General features: G+C 42.7%; 1 protein-coding gene across 4 annotated transcripts in view; it reads left to right on the plus strand.

The window, feature by feature from the left end:
- TIAM1 (T cell lymphoma invasion and metastasis 1) overlaps window positions 1-23,834 on the plus strand; it is a 369,616-nt gene that overhangs the window by 225,367 nt on the left and 120,415 nt on the right. For all 4 annotated transcript variants that reach the window (XM_030202124.1, XM_030202125.1, XM_030202126.1 and 1 more), the window contains exons 11-12: window positions 9,176-9,280; window positions 21,566-21,647. In XM_030202124.1, coding sequence (XP_030057984.1) covers window positions 9,176-9,280; window positions 21,566-21,647 — 187 coding nt within the window. The remainder of the gene's footprint in view (window positions 1-9,175; window positions 9,281-21,565; window positions 21,648-23,834) is intronic.

Raw genomic sequence — 23,834 nt, forward strand, 5'->3', positions numbered from 1 at the left:
GGAGAAGACTGGAGATACAGTAGGTAGGGACAACATATCTGATGGACCAAAATATCATCTTATTTACTATTAACTACCACTTTCCATATAAGTAAATAGATAAGGACACCACTAAGGACAATTCATTCACCTTTTTTTTTTAGCATGGAGCTAGAATGGGGAAAGCACCTTAGTTAATAAGCCCCTAAATGCTAATATTTGGTTAATATCCACTTAGCACTTAACATGTCAAATGTATAAATTTACATTTGGTGGGAATTCTGCACAAAAATGTTTTTGAAAACTCTGAACACTTTATTTGCAGTATTCTTGTGCAGAATTTCCCCATTATAAGGGCTGACATCTCCCTCTAGTCATGAAATACCTCTCCTCCACCACCATGCATCTTCCACCTCGTTCCCTTGGAGCGCACACATACACACACATACACCTCATCCATCTTTTCCAGCCCCCTCTCCCTGCACACACACCTGTCACCTTTATTCCAGCCCACACCATACCTCATCCACCGGTTTTTCCAGCCCCCCCCCCCCCCCCCCCCGGGCTTCAGCACAGCACGAGGAGAGCTACCCAACAGCATGTCGGGCTGCTTCGTGTTCCTCTGCCATCCTGGGCTCCAACAATTCCTTAGAGCTGTGCAGGCTTCTGTATAGCCATGCATCAAGAAATGCTGGGGAACAAGGGGGCAGAGGAGCAGGATGCAGCCCAATGTACTGCTGGACAGCTCCTCCTCCTGCCACGGTGAAGCTGCTGAGTGTGAAGGGAAGCAGCCAAAGGCAGACTGCACAGAAAGGCAGAATTCTGCACTGTCTGCGGAAGTGGGAAATTCTGCATTGCTTAGAATTCCCCCTGGAGCAATCCACCCTCAAGAAGTCTGAGTGACTTTTTGCTTTGAGCAAAGTGGTGGATAAATGATTGTGGCAGAAGACTACAAACTAGTCTTCCCTTCCCCCCCTCCCCCAATCATTTTCCTCCTCCTTCTCTGGGCTTCCTGCTCAGTTTGAGACCAGCTTCCTGTGAGCCATAGGCCTTATCTACCCAGGTGTGGGTTCCATCTAGTTTTGCGTCACTCTCCTGTCTCAACCTAGATTCATTTCAGTGACAGTCCTCAGTCAGACCTATAGACTGGTGCTTTCTGGATCCAGGTACACGTGCACATTAGGTGTCACCATTAAGTAATAGCAGAGAGTCTCTCCCTCCAGGCATCCTCAGCTGGCCACAGAAGCAGAAGCTGGTTTTGGGGATTATTGTGCTACTGACGTCTTGCTTCAAAACTTACAGCCACCTGAATAATGCTTTTGGTTTTAATAGGAATGGCTTCGTAATTTTTTTTTTTTGGGGGGGGGGGGGTGGAATATTAAAATGTTTACACAAATGTGCCAAGGAAACTGCATTTTTGGAGGAAAATTTTACATCCTTTTAATTTTATTCTCATTTGGAAAAATAACATGGGCTTCTCCTTTGTGGCTGTAATAAGTGTTTTCATCAAACATTGTATTAAATTGTTGCCATGGTGACAGAATAGTGATAAATTAAGAAATTCACCTGCAATCTCTGTATTCTGGCACACTGGGTCTTTAATGTTGACCCAGTAAAGCAAATTCTGAAATTGTCTGACAAAGTTATTAGTTTGTTTGAAACCTCTGGCCTGTGTAAAGCCAATGCATTTATGGATATTTTATAATTTAGTTGAGTCCACTAGAGAATTTAAAAGCCAGTGTAGTGATAGACTGTAAACACATCTAAAAAATTGGGGCATTAGATAATGCTAAAATCCATTTTCAATAAATATAGTCGGACCAAAATTCAGCTGCAGTGGCCAGCAGGATGTTTAAAACACCAGCTGTGGTGTTAAAAAAATAAAAAACAAAACCAAAAACCCATATATATTCAGTGCCACTATATATATATATATATATTCATTAGTGGAACTGAATACATCCAGAGCAGTGTTCTGAACCCAGTCCTCAGAAAACGCTTAGCCAGCCAGGTTTTCAGGATGCCCACAATGAATCTGCATGAGATACATTTGCATGCACTATCTCCATTGTATCTCATGCAGATTCATTGTGGGCATTCTGAAAACCTGATTGGCTAGGTGTCCCGAGGACTGGGTTGAGAACCCCCTGCTCTAGAGAAGGGGGGGGGGGTGTTGTGAGAGTTCAGTTAAAGGTTGCTAGAACCAAAATGTTATCCCTGATCAAGGGACTTATAGGTTTAGCAGCCATTTATGTGCATTCTTTTTATACCTGTAAATTAACCCAGAAAATATGCACATACATTTGTTTTGAAAATTTTGCAGTACCACACAAGAAGTTTGTATGTAATGTGTATCCATGCAGTTTTAAAATGATCCCCTCCACGCCTTAGGGACAGCTAAAACTGTGCTGGTCCTGGGTTTCTTGTATTGAGTGAGACTAAAACATTTTGTTGAGTAGCAGCATCCAAGGGATTGCATCATGGGAGCTGTAGTCCTGAAGGACTCGTTTGCATGCTGTAGGTAGCCATCTGTTACACGTCTTCCATGAAACTTGGCACTCTTTGCACATTCTGTACCCCTCCTGATGCAACAATGGAACATTTTAAGCCCAAGCCAATTTAAAGAAAACATTATTGTAGCTAACACTGCAATGAAAATGAGATTTTAATTATTTTAATTGCCATTTAAACTCTCAAACAATTTTCCTGGTATTTCTACCTTATGATGATCTGACATACTCTGGTTGGGAACTCTAAATGTGATGCAATTGGGCTTTTCTTTGGATTACTTTAAAGAAGCATTTTAAAATTCGAGTTGGCTGAGTTGAATGCCTCTTCACAGGAACAAAAGACAACAATTATATTGTATCACATTTAGACTCATCCACTAAAATATTCAGGATAATCTTTAAATATAGATAGTTTTAAGAACATTCAGAACATTAATTGTACATCTTGAAATGTTTATTATTCAAAAACTTAACTAGTTCTCATGTGACATATGGCAAATTTGCAATTTACTGAATCTACATTAAAATGTCTTATTAATAATCCACTGTACATACGTAACCTTGAATTTTCTAGGGTTACAAAGAACAAATGTTCCAGCTCCTTATGTAGACACAGATACCTTTTGCAATGTCAGTCTAAAAGATCTCTAAAACAACTTTTTATTATTATTATTAACTAGGAAAAAATGCCCGTTTCTGAGCGGAATGAAACGGGCGCTAGCAAGGGGCCCCCTCCCTCCGTCCCTCGAAGCTACTTGCCTTGTTCGCCCTCCCTCCGTCCCTCGAAGCTACTTGCCTTGTTCGCCCTCCCTCTGTCCCTCGAAGCTACTTGCCTTGTTCGCTGTGGGCCGTTTCGGCCCTCGAGTGTCAATAGCTCCGCCCTCGACGTCATGACGTTTTGACGCGTCATGACGTTTTGACGCGAGGGCAGTGCAGACACTCCAGGGCACACCGGATATCTCGGGCGCCTCAACTTCCGTGGAGGCTTCAGAACGTTGGGGTTGCCTTTTATATATATAGATTATTATTATTAATAATAATAAAAAGATGGAGGTCGACAGTCAAGCCACTTTTTCCCTGACTTCAGGAGTTATGTGGACAAAGCACTGGGTTAAAATTTCTGGGGTATAATATGTGTGTCTGGGCATTTCGAAAGTGAGAAGGAGAAATTAAGCAGCTGCTGTATATACTCAAATATAAACTGAAATGTTTTGGTCAAAATAAAGCATCAAAAATTGAATCGGTTTATATTTGGGACTACCCTCCCTCCCCTGTGATGTCTGGCATTCCTCCTGTTCCCTTCCTCCCTCGCCTGTGGTGTCCCTCATCCACCGCTGCCTCCTGCACCCCTGTATACCCCTGGTGGTCCAATGGAGAGCTGGGGCAGGAGCAATCCCTGTATTCTCCTGTCCAAGCCACCTCCCTTTGCGAAAATGGCTGCCTCGAGTTCCAGCAGCAGTCTTGCAAGATTGCCACTGGAACTCGTGGCAGCCGTTTTCACAGGGGACACGGCATGGGCAAGAGCGTGTGGAGATCGCTTCTGCCCCAAATTGCCACTGGACCACCAGAGCTGTACAGTAGGACCGGAGGGGCTTACAGGTGGGTTTGTGAGGGCGGGAGGTTTGTTTACTTGGTGGGAGGAGAGAGGGAGGACGGACGGATGTGGGGGAGCCTCTGTTCGGGGGAAGGGGCCTAGCCAACCAGCAAGAGGCACTGGCAGCAGGCAGCGGCAGCAGAAGTGGAACACCATTGGGTGGGGGGGGGGTGGAAGGAAGGAAAACAAAGCCAACATGGATTTAGTGAAGGGAAATCTTGCCTCACCAATCTATTACATTTCTTTGAAGGGGTGAACAAACATGTGGATAACGGTGAGCTGTTCAATATTGTGTATCTGGATTTTCAAAAGGCATTTAACAAAGTACCTCATGAAAGACTCCAGAGGAAATTGGAGAGTCATCGGATAGGAGGTAGTGTTCTATTGTGGATTAAAAACTGGTTAAAAGATAGAAAACAGAGAGTAGGGTTAAATGGTCAGTATTCTCAATGGAGAAGGGTAGTTAGTGGGGTTCCCCAGGGGTCTGTGCTGGGACTGCTGCTTGTTAACATGTTTATAAATGATCTAGAGATGGGAGTAACTAGTGAGGTAATTAAATTTGCAGACAGCACAGTTATTCCATTGTTAAATCGCAAGTGAATTGTGAAAAATTACAAGAGGACCTTACGAGGCTGGGAGACTGGGCATCCAAATGGCAGATGACATTTAATGTGAGTAAGTGCAAAGTGATGCATGTGGGGAAAAAGGATCCCAAATTATAGCTACGCAATACAAGGTTGCACATTAGGAGTCACCGACCAGGAAAGGGGATCTAGGCATCGTGCTTGATGATATGTTGAAACTCCCTGCTTTTTCTGTGGCGGCAGCTAAGAAAGCAAATAGAATGTTAGGTATTACTAGGAAAGGAACGGAAAACAAAAACGAGGATTTTATAATGTCTTTGTATCGCTCCATGGTGCGACCGTACCTCAAATATTGTGTTCAATTCTGGTCACCGCATCTTAAAAAAGAATTAGAAAAGGTATAGAGAAGGGCAACGAAAATGATAAAGGGGATGGGATGACCTCTCTGTGATGAAAGGCTAAAGCGGCTAGGACTCTTCAGCTTGGAGAAAAGACAACTGAGGGGACATATGATAGAGGTCTATAAAATAATGAGTGGAGTGAAACAGGTAGACATGAATCACTTGTTTACTCTTTTCAAAAATACTAGGACTAGGGGGCATGCAATGAAGCTACAAAGTAGTAAATTTTAAATGAATCGGAGAAAATCTTTCTTCACTTAACGTGTAATTAAACTCTGGAATTTGTAACTAGAGAATGTGGTAAAAGCAGTTAGCTTAGCTGGTTTAAAAATGTTTTGGATTGCTTCCTAAAGGAAAAGTCCATAGACCATTATTAGAATGGACGGGGAAAATCCACTGCTTATTTTTAGGATACCTCACAAAACTCAGTAGAACTCATAAATGTATGCAAACAGCATAGTATACTTTAAGTAGGGAAGTCTCATAGGTCGCAGGGGTTCAATAGCAATTTCTGTATATGCCCCTGTTTTGCGACTGTTGTAATCATCAACTTACCCTACTACCCTCCTTAGTTATTGCTTTATCTATTTTGTTTTTTGTTTGTTATATTTATTTTGATTTTTACGAATACCAGAGGTATGTCTATGCTTGATCTTGCATACCCAACGGGAGCTTCATAATCAAACAGTCTAACAATCTGACAGGGCTGTAATTGGACTTATGAAAAAAGCTCAACTTAGCTTTGTTTTGAAGTGCAGAACTCTCCCCGACAGGTGCCTGTTTCGCTCAACTCTGCTTTTTCAAGGGGTTGTTGTCGCACCAATCCTATAATAAAACAAATCCATAACGTCGTTGTTATTGTTCTCTGTAGCTCATAAACGCACGGAAACTTCTAGGCTTCAGACTTACAACGAGTCAGCCTGTCCTTACTTGAGCTCAAAGCTGACATGGGCATACTGTTTCCGGTGTCAAATACAGTGCCTCACATAAAGCAGCCCCAGTGGATGTATGTGTTCAATCCACTGGGTTCCAGAGTATTTAAATGATGGATCCATAAATGGGATAAGCAGCATAAAATGTATTGTACTGTTTTGGGATATTGCCAGGTACTTCACTTAACCCTCCATTGCCCCATGTAAGCCACATTGAGCCTGCCATGAGTGGGAAAGCAAGGGGTACAAATGTAACAAAAAAAAAATACTTGTGACCTAGATTGGCCACTGTTGGAAACAAGATGCTGGCCTTGATGTACTTTCGGTCTGTCCCACTATGGCAATACTTATGTACTTGTGTAAACTTGTTTCTCAGAGGCTGATATTCAAAGCGACTACCTTTTCCTTAATAAATGATTAAGGGGACAGCTAATGGGAGTGAACATTGGTAGCATCATTTTCTCTGATTACGCCCCCTGTTGGATTGATTTGGTGGCAATCCAGGAGGGGCCTAGAGATAAGCGTTGGTCCCGGAATACACAATTGCTTAAGAATGAGGTTATAGTTCAGGGTTATAGAAAAGTACAAGAGTATTTGACCCATAATCTGAATTCTGTCCCTAGGATAGCTACAGTGTAGGATGCTATGAAGGCGGTTGCCCTGGGCTATCTTATCAAGGAAGGCTGTCCAGTGTAAACGGCACAGATAAAAAGCCAAAATGCACCTTGAGTAGCGGATTGTACATTTAGAGAGACTGCGTAAATTGACCAAGGACAAATCCATCTGGACGGAGATTCAGGGGACTCGTTTGTCTTTGGAGGCCCTTAGGCAGGATGAACTGGCTTTCTGGATGGAGAGGGTTAAACAGTGGATATATAAGTACACGGGTAAGGCGCTTTAGATGCTGCTTAGCAAACTTTGCAGATCCCGAGTGGATACACATAGTGGTAAGATTAAAGCTAGGACTGGTACTTTATACAAATCAGTAGAAATATGGGATAGATTCCGGGATTCCTTGGGGGAACTGTACACTAGAGATGGGTCCTTATACTTATGTGATGATCTAATAAAGATCACCACAGCTTTTTGAAAAAGTTAGAAGTGAAACTTTACTGTCTAGAATTGTGGGATCTAATTGGTTTGTTACTTTTAGCTGCTAACTCTATCTATTATATAAAGATAACCCTTTATACTGTAATTTAACACATTGTTCAGAATAAAGGTTCTGATTGGAAAGTCATTTCAGGTCCTGTCCTAGGCATTGTGTCTCTATCTGTGGCCTACCAGGCCTGATCAGGGAGGGCAAAAAGAACATGAGAATAGCCATACTAGGTCAGACCAATGGTCCATCTAGCCCGATAACCTGTTTTTTCTCAGAGGCCAATTCAGGCCATAAGTACCTGGTAGAAACCCAAATAGTAGCACCATTAAATGCTACCAATCCCAGGGCAAGCAGTGGCTTCCCCATGTCTATCTCAATAGCAGACTATGGATTTTTCCTTCAGGAACTTGTCTAAACCTTTTTTAAACCCAGGTATGCTAACCGCTGTTACCACATCCTCCGTCAACGAGTTCCAGAGCTTAACTATTGTTTGAGTGAAAAAATATTTCCTCCTATTTGTTTTAAAAGTATTTCCATGTAATTTCATTGAGTGTCCCCTGGTCTTTGTACTTTTTGAAAGAGTAAAAAAAATCAATTAATTTCTACTCGTTCTACACCACTCAGGATTTTGCAGAGATAAGTATTGCCCGCTGTAATAGAAGGGCCCTGTACTAAGATGTACTAAAAAATGGGTTTAGGATGATTTAATGTGGTACTTTCCCACATGCTAACCCATAGCTAGCTCATCTTTAAAATAGGGCTTTTTTTCTTTTTGCAGATCCTGTGCTAATTTTCCATTTACATTCGAGACCTGCAAAAATATTAATGCAGAAGCAGGGCCGCCAAGAGGGGAGGGGCAAAATTCCCCGGGCCGACGCCAGGGTCAGGCCGCCGGCGCTGCAGTTCGTGGTCTCACCTGCCTGCCTTCTCGGCTCCGGGCCCCCTGCATTCGAAGCGGCAGTCGCAGATTGCCTCTCTTGAGTCGCAGATCGCCTCTCTTCTGGCCTTTCCTCCCTGTGTCCCGCCCTCGCGGAAACTGGAAGTTACATCAGAAGAGGGCGGGACACAGGGAGGGACGGCCAGAAGAGAAGGCGATCTACGACTCAAGAGAAGCAATCTGCGACTGCCGCTTTGAATGCAGGGGTCCCGGAGCCCTGGAGGCAGACAGGTGAGACCGGGGACTGCAGCGGCGGGGGGGCGGCAGGGGGAGCAACAGGGGGCGGCAACGGTGGGGGGGGGGGGCGGAGGCGGTCGGCCTAGCCCCGGGCCCGGCCTAGCCCCGGGCCCGGCCTAGTCTCTCAGCGGCCCTGTGCAGAAGTACTTACCGCCTCCTATAATGCTAGTCAGCATTATCCAGTTAGTGTGTGCTAATGCGAACATGCTAGTTGGATAATGCTTCCATGCCCATAACTTGCCCCCTCCCCAAAATAAATAAATAGCATGTGATTAGCACGTGTTGACAGGCAAATTACCTGCCTTTTTTTCCCCACATTAAGCATGTGTTAGCACTTACGCACTTCAGTAAAAGAGTCTTAGAGCTTCTTATGCCAGTAGTACCCAATTTTGAAATAAAAGACTCTTTGAAAGTTATTTTTTACTGCCTGTGAGTCAGTATAATAGTGCTACTTAATGGTACAAAGCATTCCAGAAAAACGATCTTTCAAACTGCTGCGTTCACAATAAATGCACTGAAATGATGCTGTGACTTTTCACAAATGAGCTTTTTTTTTTTTCTTTCTTTCTCGATGTACCTTTGAATTCGGAACAAGAATTCTATCTTGTGCTGATAGAATTTAAGGTGACAATTAAGAGTCATACCCTCCTGTTTACTAAGCCACGCTTTGTAAACGGGGGAGGGGGGGATAGTATTTATCGTATAATATATTCTGTAAGAAAATATATGCTAACCCATTTCTATCAGAAATTACTCTTGTTTCATTTAAACTAGGACATTAAGCTAAATTATTTTTATTTTGCCTGTGTCATGAACGGTGAACCATATCTTTAGGCTGTTGTATGTGAATAGCAGATTCAGTGTTTATCAAGTAACATCCTCTCTTCTGTTGGTTGCAGGCACATCAGCTAAACCCTTCTGCTCACTACCTGCGGCTTAGATTCTTGATAGAAAATCAGACGCGATACTACATTCCAAAACCAGACGAAGATATCTATGAGTTGGTAAGCAAGGGTTTGGTCCCTAGTCCAGAGAAAGCCGAAGTGTGGCCTGCAGTGGGTATGGTTTCTATACAGCTAACGGAACATATCACAATTTCCCAATTCTGATTTACATAGGATATGCAGAAATAGTATTCCTTTTAGCAGTGCAGTAATAGCAGATGGGGGTATTTCTAATTTCTAGTAATGGAATTGTGTGGGAGTATACACATTTGAAAAGTAGGCACACCAAAAAGTAGCATCTACTGTTTATGTAAGAGTGAGTAAGCATTCCAGGGGGCATAGTTTGGACAGCGGTATGCTCACGTAATTTTAAAATACTACTACTTAACATTTCTAGAGCGCTACTAGGGTTACGCAGCGCTGTACAGTTTAACAAAAAGGACAGTCCCTGCTCAAAAGAGCTTACAATCTAATGGGCGAAGTGTCAAGTGGGGGCAGTCTAGATTTCCTGAGTAGAGGTATGGTGGTTAGGTGCCGAAGGCGACATTGAAGAGGTGGGCTTTGAGCAAGGCTTTGAAGATGGGCAGGGAGGGGGCATGGCGTATGGGCTCCTAGAGTACACACTAGCATTTCCACGTGCCTTGGCACAGGTGTAAATTTGTGTGAGAGCATTTGTGTACTCCTGCATGTGTTTCTGGAAACCTGTTTTCTCCGAGGACAAGCAGGCATCATATTCTCACATGTGGGTGATGTCATCCATGTGCGGTGGTGTGCTGCCTCAAAGTTTTAAAGTGACAGTGCACTATGGTAGTTCCCCACCAGGCTCCGTGGATGGCGTCGCCCACATGTGAGAATATATGCCTGCTGTCCTCAGAGAACACCTGCAACAGGTAAGTAACTTAGCTTTATATAGGTCCATAGGGACCTAGGTGCCTTTTAAAAAAAAAAAATTAGGTGCTGTTATATAATTATCTCCCACATGCACAAATGAGTTCTGGTGATTTCTGCACATTTACAGCTTCATGTGCATGTAGTATGAGAAGAGGTAGTTCAGCTGCTGTTAGTAGAGGGAAGCCAATTGTCTAGGGGTATGGTTATATATTATTGTGGCTTCCTTTGTAATTATGCCCCATAATTAAGGTTTTGACAGGTGGACTTTACCTTACTGGGGGATGGGTAGAAAGCTTTTTTTTTGTACATCAGAAGCAACATGTGTAAAATAGTTCGATGCGATATTCAGCCTGCAGTGATCAGCATTATACCCAGAAATCCAGTGCCGGGCCTTGTCCGAGCCCTGGCATTGAATGTCCAGGAATACGGAGCTGGTCAAAATATAGCAGGTTAAGTGTGATATCACACTTAACCGGCTATAAGGAACCACATAAAGATAGAACTACCTTTTTTGTACAGTCCGATTAGTGGGGTTAACTTTAATCGGTGAAGTGCCATATATCACACTTCCTCGGTTAAGTCCTGATTTTGCCCCTGGAATGCCCCCAAAGTATCTGGTTTCAGCTTGGGTAGGTATTTTCAGTGGCACAATCTGGTTAAGTGCCACTGAAAATGCCCGGTTCTCCCCAGACAGGAGATTTAAATGGCCAGGAGCCTTTCCTGGCCATTTAAATCATTTTCAATATTTGAAAGGTATTAATCCGCAAACAAATCTTTTCCAGAGATGGGAAGGCGGTAGAACTACAGGACATGAAATGAGATTGAAGGGGGGGGGGGGGGCAGACTGAAGAAAAATGTCAGGAAGTATTTTTCACGGAGAGAGTGGTGGATACTTGGAATGCCCTCCCGCGGGAGGTGGTGGAGATGAAAATGGTAACGGGATTCAAACATGCGTGGGATAAACATAAAGGAATCCTGTTCAAAAGGAATGGATCCTCAGAAGCTTAGCCGTGATTGGTGGTGGAGCCAGTGGTCAGAGGCGGGGCTGGTAGTTGGGAGGCGGGGCTAGTGCTGGGCAGACTTCTACGGTCTGTGCCCTGAAAATGGCAGATACAAATCAAGGTAAGGTATACACAAAAAGTAGCACATATGAGTTTATCTTGTTGGACAGACTGGATGGACCGTGCAGGTCTTTTTCTGCCGTCATCTACTATGTTACTATGGTCCATTATGTCCATATATACAGAGAAATGTATGTGAGTTAAGACAGGAGAACAGACCGCCTTCAAATATCTTTAAATTGTAGAAGTTCTGGCTTTGCATCAGACAGATAGTTTTATAACTGGGCAGCAGGAAGCATGGCCAGTTTTGTGCTAGTGTTTGCTAATGACTGGCGTGAGCTGTACTTACAGCTTGGAAGGGGGGGAATCTTTTTCCGTACCACAGGAGGATTCATGTTTTTTGATGGCATCAGTGGGGGCCGCTTGATATGTGGAGGCTTGTTCCCGGGGGCCGTGTGGCTACTATCTAACCATCTGTGATCGGCATCTAAACCATCAGGGTCAGAACTGTGCTGCTGTTACCTGCTCTCTCCCCTCTGGGTGACGTGAGTCTCTGACCTGGCTCCACCTTTTTTGAGGTATCATCAACAGGGGCCAGTTGATAGGCAGGACACAAACGCCAGAAGAGTTACATACTGAAGACAAGCATGTTGACTTTGTCGTTCCAACAAAGAGGAGCGTGACTAAGGTGCTCCTTTTTGAAGACTTTGAGGCTGAACTCAGTTCTATTAAGTATGGGTTTTTTGATTATAAATTTGATTATATTTCACTGGCCATTGCTTACAACACTAGCCTTTGCTAAGATGGAATTTTGTATCCCTGTAGTTTGTGGTCAGGCCATCATGGACAGCTGCCATTTCTCCCTCCGTTGCAATGGGAGCCACAGCCTGTTCTTGGAAAGTATTCTATTGACGATTTAAGAACCTCTTGGATACCTAATCTTCATGATCTTGCTTCTTTAAATGTTAATGAAGCCATTGACCTTCGGAAGTCTTCTTTAGAGACTGCATTAGACCAGTTGGCTCCTTTGAGACGTATTTCTATATATCCTACACAGCACCTCTCTTGGTATACTCCGGATTTAAGACTAGCTAAGCAAGAGTTGAGGACATTAGAAAGGAAATGGTAAAAAAATACCTGATGCTTTCTTCCAGGCTGGATATAACAAAGGCCTGAGAGAATATCAAGAGAAAGTATCTCAGTCAAAATGCCACTGTTGTGATTTAAAGATTACCAGGGCTATCTCTAACTTAGGTGTTATTTGATGTAGTAAGAGTTCTTACATCAAATAAGACACATTTACATCAGGAAACTCTGTTGACTTGTCAAGATGTTTCCTTCACTTTATGCCCTCTCAACTTATTGAGCTCAGTCATTGCAGCAACAGTCTTTGGCCAAGTACTATGTACCAAGGCTCCTATCCTGCAATTATGTGCTCTAAATTTGGTCTCGAGGTTTCACTGTTGCATGATTATTGGAACACCCTGACTCTTATCCAGGGCCTGAGAATGCTGCTTGGTCAACCTGGGGTGCAGAAGACCTGACCCAGGAATTAAGTGTACAGAATGGCTATTGAACCATATAGTCTTTCAGTATATATGATTAGTCTGGTGGTTCACTGCCACACAGAAATCTTAGTTTTGATTCCTGGGTCAATAAAACCTAGAGACCAGATTTAGACCCATATTGGCAGGATCGGGGTCTTTGTGCCAGCTTTTATTTGTTTTGTGTCCCTTTTATTTTTGTTACATTTGTACCCCGCGCTTTCCCACTCATGGCAGGCTTAATGCGGCTTACATATTGTATACAGGTACTTATTTGTACCTGGGGCAATGGAGGGTTAAGTGACTTGCCCAGAGTCACAAGGAGCTGCCTGTGCCTGAAGTGGGAATCGAACTCAGTTCCTCAGTTCCCCAGGACCAAAGTCCACCACCCTAACCACTAGGCAACTCCTCCACTCTTTATGGTAAATAGGTCTCAAAATTCATTTCCATATAACAAGAGTACAAATGAAACTGATATTAGATGATGAAACTTGACCATTGAAGCAGCTTCAGAACTTGATGTTATCTTTTTGATGCTATGTGTAATTTCTGGAACTTATCAAAAGTTGCATTTGCTAAGCTTTGACTGCTCACATCTTGGAAGGCCATCTGTTATCAGCCAGTTTTGAGGATTTCACTGCAACATTTAGAATTCAAAAACAAACACCGTGGTTTCTACATAGACATTTATGGTATGTATGTCCACTAAAATGTGTGAGGTAATCAAATGGGGAAAAAACCTGGCAAAGCATTTAATTTGTGACAACATTGCTTAAACACCATTGACGTTGTCCACCATATTAGCTGATGTTCATGACTAGGGATAGGAAGGATTTGAAAAATCCACTGGCCTGCTTATCTATGCTGGTTGGATTTCTTTTTTGGCAGGCAAGGCAGTGCCATCTTTGGCCCCCTGACTTGCTCCCTTGAAAAGGCAGTGACATCCTTGGCCTACTAAAGCGGTGGAAGCCTTGTTTTATGCTCTATCAGGTCAGAGATAGGGCTGCAGCATGGGGAAGGGGAACGCAGAAGGAGGATAAGAGGGCTGCTGAGAGATGAGAAGAGTGAAGGATGGAGAGGGAAGAGGCTACATGGTGTGGAGGAAGAAATGCACTTAGTGGAGCAGTAGTGTCTGTAGACAAAAGTATTTGGGAAGGCAATAGAGGAGACAAATCACATGTAGGGGGGGAAAACCAAAGTGACATTTCTCCCATGTCACACCTCTGCCTCACCCCCCCCCCCCCCCCCCCCCCCACACACACACACATGTGAATTAACTATAAAAATATACTGCAAAAAAAGGTTTCAAGGCATTTATGAATAAAGAAGCCCCCAGCTGGTTTCGGATACCCAATAAAGTTGCCATTATAATTATTTGATAGCGTTTTTCAATTAATCCTTTTGCATGGGAGTGAAGTCTGCAGTTTCTGCAGGATGGGATAGAATCTCAGTATATAAACCCTGTACTTCTCAGTTCAGAACTTCATTCAACACTAGTAAAAGAGGCCCGTTTCTGGAGCAAATGAAACAGGCGCTAGCAAGAATTTCCTTCCCAACACCCCCCCCCCTTCTCCCTCCCTCCCTCCCTTCCTACCTACCTACCGACCCCTTCGTCGTTCTGACGCCATTGCTCCGCACCTCCTGAATGCACCGTACGCCATTGCTCCGCCCTCGGTGTGTGATGCCATTGCTCCGCCCTCGACGTCATCACGTTTGACGCGAGGGCGGGGCCCAGAGACTTGGCGATTTTGGTGGCTTCACCACCACAAACCCTTCGAACCCGTCTTGAAGGAAGTGACGGAAGTGATGTCAGTGTCTTCAGAACGTTGAGGGTGAGTTTTATTATATAAGATATTCTCCCAACAATGGAGCTAGCACATTTCCCCATAAAACTCGCCATACAAGAATATATATTCCTGAGATGATACAGTTTATTTATATAGTAATATCTCAGGAACGACACACTTAATATTCTACTTCCAGACAACTTTGTGAAGTAATGTATAGCTCCGCAAAAAAGACATTTAGGAACCTTTAACAGTGATTACCATACCAAAACATTTCTAAATTCTAGGATTCAAAGTGAAGCAACTCTACTTAAGACAAGGCAACACTGCAAATATCACATCAGGTCCTAAGGCACCCATACTCCTCCTATAGAGAAAACAGAACAAATGGTGCTGCTATAAATCCCCACACAGGAACTACATATTAGTAGAAGCCTTCACTTTGGTCACACACAGGACATGGACAAACCTTCACCTAGTATAGAATAGAGGATCACAAATTAGAAACAAAATAAAACATGCAGACAAAAACTGAAATAGAATTCCCAAAAAGCTAGATACAATGAGCAGTGCAATATTGAAAAACAGAAACAGAAATGCATTTCTTTCTATGTTTTGCAAAATAGAAAAAGAGAACAGAAACAGACGTCCCAAAGATAAGCCATTCCAGTTCTTAAAAATGGAAAATAAACTTTCTTTTCTGCCTTTGTTATCTGTGCATTATATTTTTCTTCTTGGGTTAGTCCCAATCTCTCATTTTTCTTGTGTTGGTCTTCAACTTAGTTCTTTTCCAGGTTTCCCTTTCCATTTCTTCTCTCTTCTTCTCCCCTTCTTCCTCTATATTTCTGACATTATTCTTTGGGGGGGGAGCTTCTCTGCCTCTATATTCACTCATATCTAATTTTACCCTTCATTCTTCTCTTTTCTCACCCACTAATCTTTATTCTTCTTCTTTTTAACTCTCATCTATCTACAGGCTTTTCCCCTCTCCTTCACCCTTATTCTAGCACTCCCATTGTCTTCTCTGTCTCGTTCCGTCTCCAGTCTCCTATACCCCCACTATCTTCCACTGACTCCCTAGTCCCCCTTTTCCATCATCTCAGTCCTCATCTACTCTCCACTGCCTTTCATCCCCTCACTCACTCTTTCTGTTTTTCATTCCTTCTCTTATATCCTGGCCATTCTTTGGTCTCTTTCCCTCTACCCAGCCTCCATTTACCATGCTTTCACCATTTTTTTCAACTTCATTTCCACCTTCACTCACCCCCTTCACCTCTCCCATATGCTTCCATAGCAACCCCATTTCTTTTCAGTGTCTCTCTCTTGTCCTCCAGATCAATGACCTTATATCTCAAATTCTCGTCTTTCATCCCTTTCCTTTCACAACTATCTCGTACCCTGTGGTTCAAACATCCTGTTTGAACCACGGAGCTCTATACCTATGGAGCCCTGCTTGGTTCAAACAGATCATGATTCAATTGCACAGGGTCTATCTAAGCCATTCTCTAAAGTGGTGGAGAAGCAGTGGGAGGTGCCAAGATGGTGATTGCGTAAGATGCTGGCTCGAACTCTAAGGCTTCATTGCTACTGTATGTTGTTAATTTCATTTTTCTGAAGTGGTTTCTGTCTCAATGGGTAAGAGGAAAAGCAAAGTAAGGGATGTACCCTCCAGTCCCTCGCTGAATGTTCACTATGGCAGACAGCAATTACAGAGCAACTGTGGTATGTACCCCTTGGTGTCTCATCTGTAGCCTCCATTTCCAGGATGATAGAGAGCATATTTCATGGCTGGAGGTTGAGTCCAGGTGAGAGAACCCTGCCAGCACTCCATAATGATGGCAGAGGTTGAACAAGCAAGGGATCAGCTAGGCGAGTTAAGCCATTCTAGTTCTGTGATGGAGCAATTGCAGGCCACAACTTTGGTAGGAACACAACAGGAGTTTTTCCATTCAAGCATCAAGCAGTCATCCTAGCAGCCATTGGAGAACTTTAGCAGAAGGAGGTGGAGACAGAGGATGTCCGGAAATAGGCTGCAGCTTGGACAAAAGGAGGAGCTCCCAACCCCTTGGCAATGGTAGGAGAGGGGGTTTCTATTATTAAAAGGAAATCCTTCTTAATTGTTCATCCAGTAGTCACCCTTGAGGCATAATGGGCATTTGATAAATCTTCAGTGTTGGTTAAGGTTTCTAATGAAATGAAGGATAAAGTCTAGCCTCAGCTTGAAGTTGTGGATGGGGATAGTAACAGATTTGCATCTTTGGAGTATAAAGTGTCTCAGATGTGGGAGTTATCCAGGACATATTGGTGGTGAATAAGAAGTTGGAAATTTTTGGAAAAATCAGCCAGAGCCTTGAGTTTGGGTGCTCTGAATGTTCCTAAGATTCTGTTATTACTGCCTCTAGAGCTTTTTAAGGAATATCTTCATGAAGTTTTAGGAATTCAGGAAGAGACATCCCCTTGTTAGCAAGATCTCCTTCTTACCTTCAGGGAAATGGGTCTCTAAACTAGAGATGGGGTGTTCAAGGAATGAATGGCTCTATGTACAGTCTTGAGTTACCAAGCATCCTTGAGGATTCCTTAAAGAAACAGATGATCCACTTTACTGGTTGCTTTTGTTTTCCTGCAAGACAAACTTCTTCAGTTTCTTTTTTTGTCAGCTACATCAATTATTTATGAGCCAAAACGTTTTGGGTTTTCTCCAGATTTGTTATCATCCATAGGATGATGATAAAGAAATTTATTGCTCAGTGTCAAGTTCCAAGCAGATGTTTGCTAAAATTGGCTAATGTGAATCATGTATTGTTGACCCTTCACAACTGCAATGTTTGCTTGATTAAAAAAAATAATAATTTGATTTCAGAGACTGGGATTTAATGATTGCATAAAGATTAATAGATATTTTTAGGGTGGAGTTGTTATCTTTGAGTTAGTTTTCTGGCCTGCCTCAGGGGTCTAAAAAGTTATGTTGCTTTAATCTCCAGAAAATCCACAAAAAGTCAATACGTTTGTAGCATCTGTTCAAAATAGAACACATTTCCAATATCAAACCTCATGTATTGAGAAGACACTTGCTGGACGCCGCTCAAGCAAAAGATATCACGTGTTATGTTGGACTTCAGTGATGAAGTACTTTGTATACATCTTTCCTCTTGTTATTTCTTTGCATTGTACACTTTTCTTTACAAGCATTTCTCATCTTGGATATTTTGTTAAGCTTATAAAAATAAAAAGGATATCCATTCTGCTTTATTCATGAATAAAGTTGCCGACTACCAGAGCTGACCCAACTGTTAGACAGGACTAGGCAGTTGCTTAGCAGCTTCTGGGAGGTACTAAAGAGCAGCTGTAGTCAAAACAACAAATCTACGAGTCACACAAACTCAAAGAAACAACAAGAGATTCTTTTACCAGCAGTTAGAATGGGCAGTTTTTCATTTAGCCTATGTACCCAAATGATTCTGGAAAGGGGGTGGTGTTGGAGGATCCTAGAAATTAATTTGGAGGGGGCAACAGGGTGAAGATTTGCTTAGGGTGCCTATACCCTTGCACCGACCTTGCTAACTACTGCGTTACTCTTTTAACGTTCTCCCTCAAGTGAGTTTTGAAACTAGTTATGAATTTAAATAATAACGCCGTTATTGACACCTCAGGGGCAGAGTTTCATGAAAATGACCTATATGGAGGCATGGGAAAAGGACTTGAATCAGGATGTTTCGGAGGCAGAATGGAGGAGGGTATGCTTGGAAGTCAAGAAAGCCTCGGTGTGTGTGCTTATTAAAGAAAATGCGTATAAAGTGCTGAGCAGATGGTATTATACACCTGATACAATTAAAAGAATGTTCCCTGAGGCTTCTGATAGCTGTTGGAGATGTGGAAGGGAGACTGGAACTTTTTTTCATATTTGGTGGGGGTGCAGTTTGATTCAACCTTATTGGAAAGATATAACAGATAGGTTGTCTAAAGTTCTAGAAGGTACTTTTCCATGCGATCCTAAATGGTGCCTCCTGGGGTAGGGGAACCAGAGGGGAAAGAGATGGCAACAGAGATTCAAGAGAATGGGGTTAGCCGCCGCAAAAACCACTATTGCAATGCATTGGAAAAAGTCCGTTGGGCCAACTGTAGGTAACTGGGCTGAGAAATTTAAAACCATTATAGAGTTGGAAAAATTGACAGATAAGCGAAAGGGGAGATAATCCAGAGGCACCTGAATGGATTCATCTAACAGATATTGAGGGGGTTTAAGGGGGTTTGGGCTGTTGGGGGAATCAGTTGTTGAGGGGTTAGTGGGGGGGAGGGGGAGGGGGGAAGGGTGGGGGGAATAGGGGGGATAAAAGGGTTATAAGCATAATGTTAAAATAAAAATTAAATTGTTGCATTGTCATGTGCTGAAGCCAATGGCTCGTTGTTATGTTTGAGATGTTATTTCAATAAAAATTCAAAGTAAAAAAAAAAAAAATAACACCGTTATTTCAACCGCTTTCAAATGGATGCGGGTGAGGCTATTAATGGATATCATTTTGTAAACCACACGAGGTGAAAAATGTTTTTGTGGTAGTCTATAAATTCATAAACAAATTGAGAAGTGTACACCAGAATTGCTGTCATGGTTTGAGAAGGGAGATGCCCACCTCTTTGTTCTTAAAAAGCTGTGGATAAGCCTGGCGTTCAGGGTACCCACAGTTCATATTCACCGATCACACATGCAGAGTGAGGCAAAAAAAAGTAACTCCCCCCCCCCCCCCCCCCCCCTTTAGAGATTTTTGCCATTTTTTTCAGTAACCACTTTGAATTTCAATGAGACATTTTACGTATTTATTTAGACATCCTATTTATGTATTACTATTAAACAGCATTTAGGGAGCCCTTTACAAAGCTGCGCTAGCGTTTTTAGCTTATACTAAAAATCAGCTTGCAGTAAACGCCATAACACCCATTATATTCCTATGACCTTCTCAGTGTTTATCGCGTGCTAAAAATGCTTTGTAGAAGCTTAAGATAATTAACGGGGGGGGGGGGGGGGTCTATGTTAATGTTACTGACATTGTAGCATTACTACCTAACGGCTTTTGTGTGCTAAAAACATTTGAGCTAAAACACAGCAAAATTAAGTCATTCAAATTATACAATTAACAATGTGTCAGAATTTCACAGGTACTGTGAATGCTCAAAGTGTTTGCCTCCAGCTTTAACAGAGGCCTTTGGGAAGTTGTTAACATCCTTGTCAATTGGTACCTGTGGAAGGTTGTCCCATATCATCTGCAGCGCTTCCTTGAGTTTGGCGATTGTTTGCGGCTTTGGGTGGACCTTGTGATAGGCCTCCAACATTGCTCCCCAGATAAAATTCTACATCGCTGTAATGTCATTAACAGTAAGCTGGTACCCGATTTAAAAAAAAAAAAAAAGAATAATAATGGTAGTTTTACAGTGCATAACCGAGAGAGAGAGCGAAGCACAAAAATGCCAAAAAACACAGCAAAAAGCACCAGGGGCCTTCAAAGAAAAGGGATCAAGTCTTTAATTGTATACGTTGATGAAGCAATACTTAAATGGACCCGACACGGTCCGTGTTTGGGCGCCCAGCGCCTGCGTCAGGGATCTATATTAAACATAAAAACAATAATTTTTGAAACATATATATATATATATATATATAATTTTTTATTTTTATGTATTCATTTATTTTATACTAGACTTTGAGCCCGTAAAAACGGGCTATTATAGGAAGGGGGGGTTGAAAGGCCCGCCCCCACCGCCGAGTTCGCCGCTGCCCCTCCCCCTCCGAGTTCGCGCCTCCCCACCGAGCCGTCACCACCCACCTTCCACCCGGCCGGGCCCTCGCTCCGCTATTGAAACAGCGAGGGTCCGGGAACGCAGCACTGAGCTCTGCTGAGCTGCCGACGTCGGCCTTCGTTCTTCTTCTCTGCCTGCAGCTGCCTGTCCCGCCCTCGTGTGACGTAACGTCGTCGAGGGCGGGACAGAGGCAGAGAAGAAGAAGGAAGGGCGATGTCGGCAGCTCAGCAGAGCTCAGTGCTGCGTTCCCGGACCCTCGCTGTTTCAATAGTGGAGCGAGGGCCCGACCGGGTAGAAGGTGGGTGGCGGCGGTGACTCGGGTGGGAGGAGCGTTAGACGGCGGTGTCCCTCCCTCAGCAATGCGCAGTACAGACCCTCTGTGTTCCGCCCCCCGTCATCACGTATTGACGTGGGGGCGGGGCAGAGAAGGTCTCTACTGCGCATTTGCGAGTGAGTACGGTCACTCGCCGTTTATATGTTTGATTGCACAAGATTTTGAAGGTAGTTACGTAGGCATTATGTCAGTAATTTCATTAGGCACACCTTGTGATATTGATTTTATGTATCCTGATGATATAAACCAGGAGGCTGATCTCAGTATACATTATGGTTCCAATTAAATGAATTTTGGATATTATTAGATGTATATGTACTCTTTTTTTTTAAGGCTGTTTGTATAAGAGTATATGTATGTTACTAGTTTTATTTGGTATATATATGTATTTCAGTGATTATGGTTCCTATTACATATGTATGTATATATATATATATTTTTTTTTTTTTTTTAATTTTTGTTTTTATGTTTAATATAGACCCCTGACGCAGGCGCTGGGCGCCGAAACATGGACCGTGTCGGGTCCATTTAAGTATTGCTTCATCAACGTATACAATTAAAGACTTGATCCCTATTCTTTGAAGGCCCCTGGTGCTTTTTGTTGAGTTTTACAGTGCAAACATTTTTGAATGTACAAAATTCGCTGGATGTAAGCATGTAACTTCACCATGTTTAAAAATAATCTCATTCCACTCGGCACATAAATGTAGATAGTAACAATAAATAAAGCTGTAAAATTTCACGTTGAAATTCCAGTCTGTTCCTCCTGCAGGTTTCTTCACCATTTTTTCACCCGGGCATTACATCTGCTCTCCCCCAGCCCTCCTCCTCTACCTCACATTTTAATGATTCTTATTTAATGCTTATTGGATAAATTGAATGCAGGGATGGGTGTACTCTCAGTGAAGGATATAATTTTGTTTTTGTTTGGTTTTCAGCTATACAAAGAAATTGAAATCTGTCCAAAAATTACACAGCAAATTCAAATTGACAAGTTTAATGCATCTCTTGATAATTATGGTGAGTCATTTTTATATTTTCTGTTAATTGATCTATCCATGGTACTTTACAGTTAGACACCCAATTACATGTATTTGTTGCTTTACTGGTATTCAACAATATGAAATGGAAAAGTTCCTTGCTCTTGTTTCTGCTTGCTAGATTCTATATATGGTGCCTAAAAAATCGGCACCAAAAATGATAATGCTCTATGCTATTCTGTAAACCAGGCTTAAAGTTAGGCACAGTTTATAGAATAGTGCATACGCCCGGGAATCACACCTAACTAGGCACAGCCATTTGCACCAACTAAGATGTGCAAATCCTCATGACTAAATTAGACGTGTATCCCCCTTATTCTATAATTCTCATGTAAATTCTAGGCACGCACTTCATCTGCCTATGACCCTCCCATTTCTGTGCTCCCTTTTTTAACTCATGTGTAATTTAGGCATGGATCTGGCACCTAAATTTACATGTGTAACTGCTAATTAAATCCAGTTAGTGCTAATTGCTTGTTAGGTTGCCAATCAGTGCTAATTGGCTTGTTCAGTTAAGTTGCATGTACAGATTGGACGCCTACCCAAATTTGTGCGTGCAACTCAAAGCTCCATATATAGAATCCGGGGGTATATGGTAGATTTTATCTTGTTCCTTCTAAGTGAAAATTTGCCAGACTCTGCCCCTAACTACCACCATCTTGCAAGGAAAGAAGTTCTAAGTCTGCAGCCTAATGGTTCTAGGTAATCCTGTCCAGATGGTTTCTACTCTACTCTGGCTTTCAGGTTTCCAAAACATCCTGTTATGGCTTGGCCTAAACATGAGCTAATTTAATTTCTTATTCATGAGGTGATATAGTGAACTGCACAACAATTTTCTTCATTATGCCCCTAAGCCAGTCTAGGTGGTGGTAAGATCTGCTACAGAAATTACAGTGATGCACTTGAGAGGTAAGCGCAAAACTGAATAAAGGACCTGGAAAAATTGTTTAAAACCAGGTGGCGTGGTCAAAATAAAAAGGGCACACTTCGTTCCAAAAAAACTGTTCAAATTTGAAGATTAATTTACTATTACTATGGTTCTTGTACATGAAGAATTATTCAATGTGTATTCAATACAAGTATACCTCTCACTTTCAGTAGTTAATTTATTATAACGGAGGAAAAGACTTCAGAACTCTGCTTTCTCATTATTCCCATATGTTTTATGAGCGTGCAGATTGCTTCATATCCAGAGTGGAAAGATTAACTGTTATTAGTTGATATGTCACGAGTTCCTCATTAGTCAAAAAACCTCCGATGGTGAACTTTTACATTTTTAGGCTAAAGCCACTTATCTGAACTGCGACTGAAGCTGTGACGGTAGCTGAGTTAAAGGGGAACGCTCGACAGAGAGCCCCTGTTTCGCTTCTTCTTCTTAAGGAGCTGAACCCTTGGCTACTGTATATCCTAGAACAAGCAATAACATCGTAATGTGAGAGGGGGCTAGGAAGACTGCTGTCAAATTTTCTGTGAGAAGATAATAATAGACAAGAATGCAAGACCCATAGATTTTGCAATAATATCCATTGAGGAAAGAGTAGTCTTGAAATGGGCACATTGATGTTTTGGTGTATTTAGAAGCAGATCAACTGCTGGTTTAGCTAGCTGTCTCGTAATGTATGTGAAAGAGTAATGAGGACAGAAAAGCAGAACATCCACATCTGTTTTTTTTGAATTCCAACTCTTTGTTTCAAGAATAAACAAAACTACCAATACCGTGGTGGAGGGGGGCCTACATGAGGTGGTGGGGGTCTGGGAGGGGGTTGCTTTTGGTTGGGAGAAGAGTTGCCACTGTTCAAGGGAGGGAGGGAGGGAAGGGCACAGTGCTGATCAGGTTGGGGTTCAGCTGAAACCAAAAATATAGTTTTGGTCATCCTCTAACATTTGCCTTGCTGGGGGGAGGGGCAAAAAGAAGACCCCACAAGGCTAGAGGGCAAAGAAAGGGGCCAGTAGGGTCAGGACCTGAGACTAGGGCAGAATGCATGTTAGTAAGGGTATTGAAACAAGCATCTGCCAGGACCAGAGGTGTATCTACCTTATATGGCACCCAGGGTAGAGCGCACCCCCCCCCCCACACACACACAGAGCACACACCCCTTCTCCAAGCAAGGGGCTGCATAGAGCAGATGCACGGTTGTCAGCTCTGCTGGTCCCCTGCCCCCTTTGA

Source organism: Microcaecilia unicolor, chromosome 4 (genome assembly GCF_901765095.1).
Source record: "Microcaecilia unicolor chromosome 4, aMicUni1.1, whole genome shotgun sequence".
Lineage (NCBI taxonomy): Eukaryota > Metazoa > Chordata > Amphibia > Gymnophiona > Siphonopidae > Microcaecilia > Microcaecilia unicolor.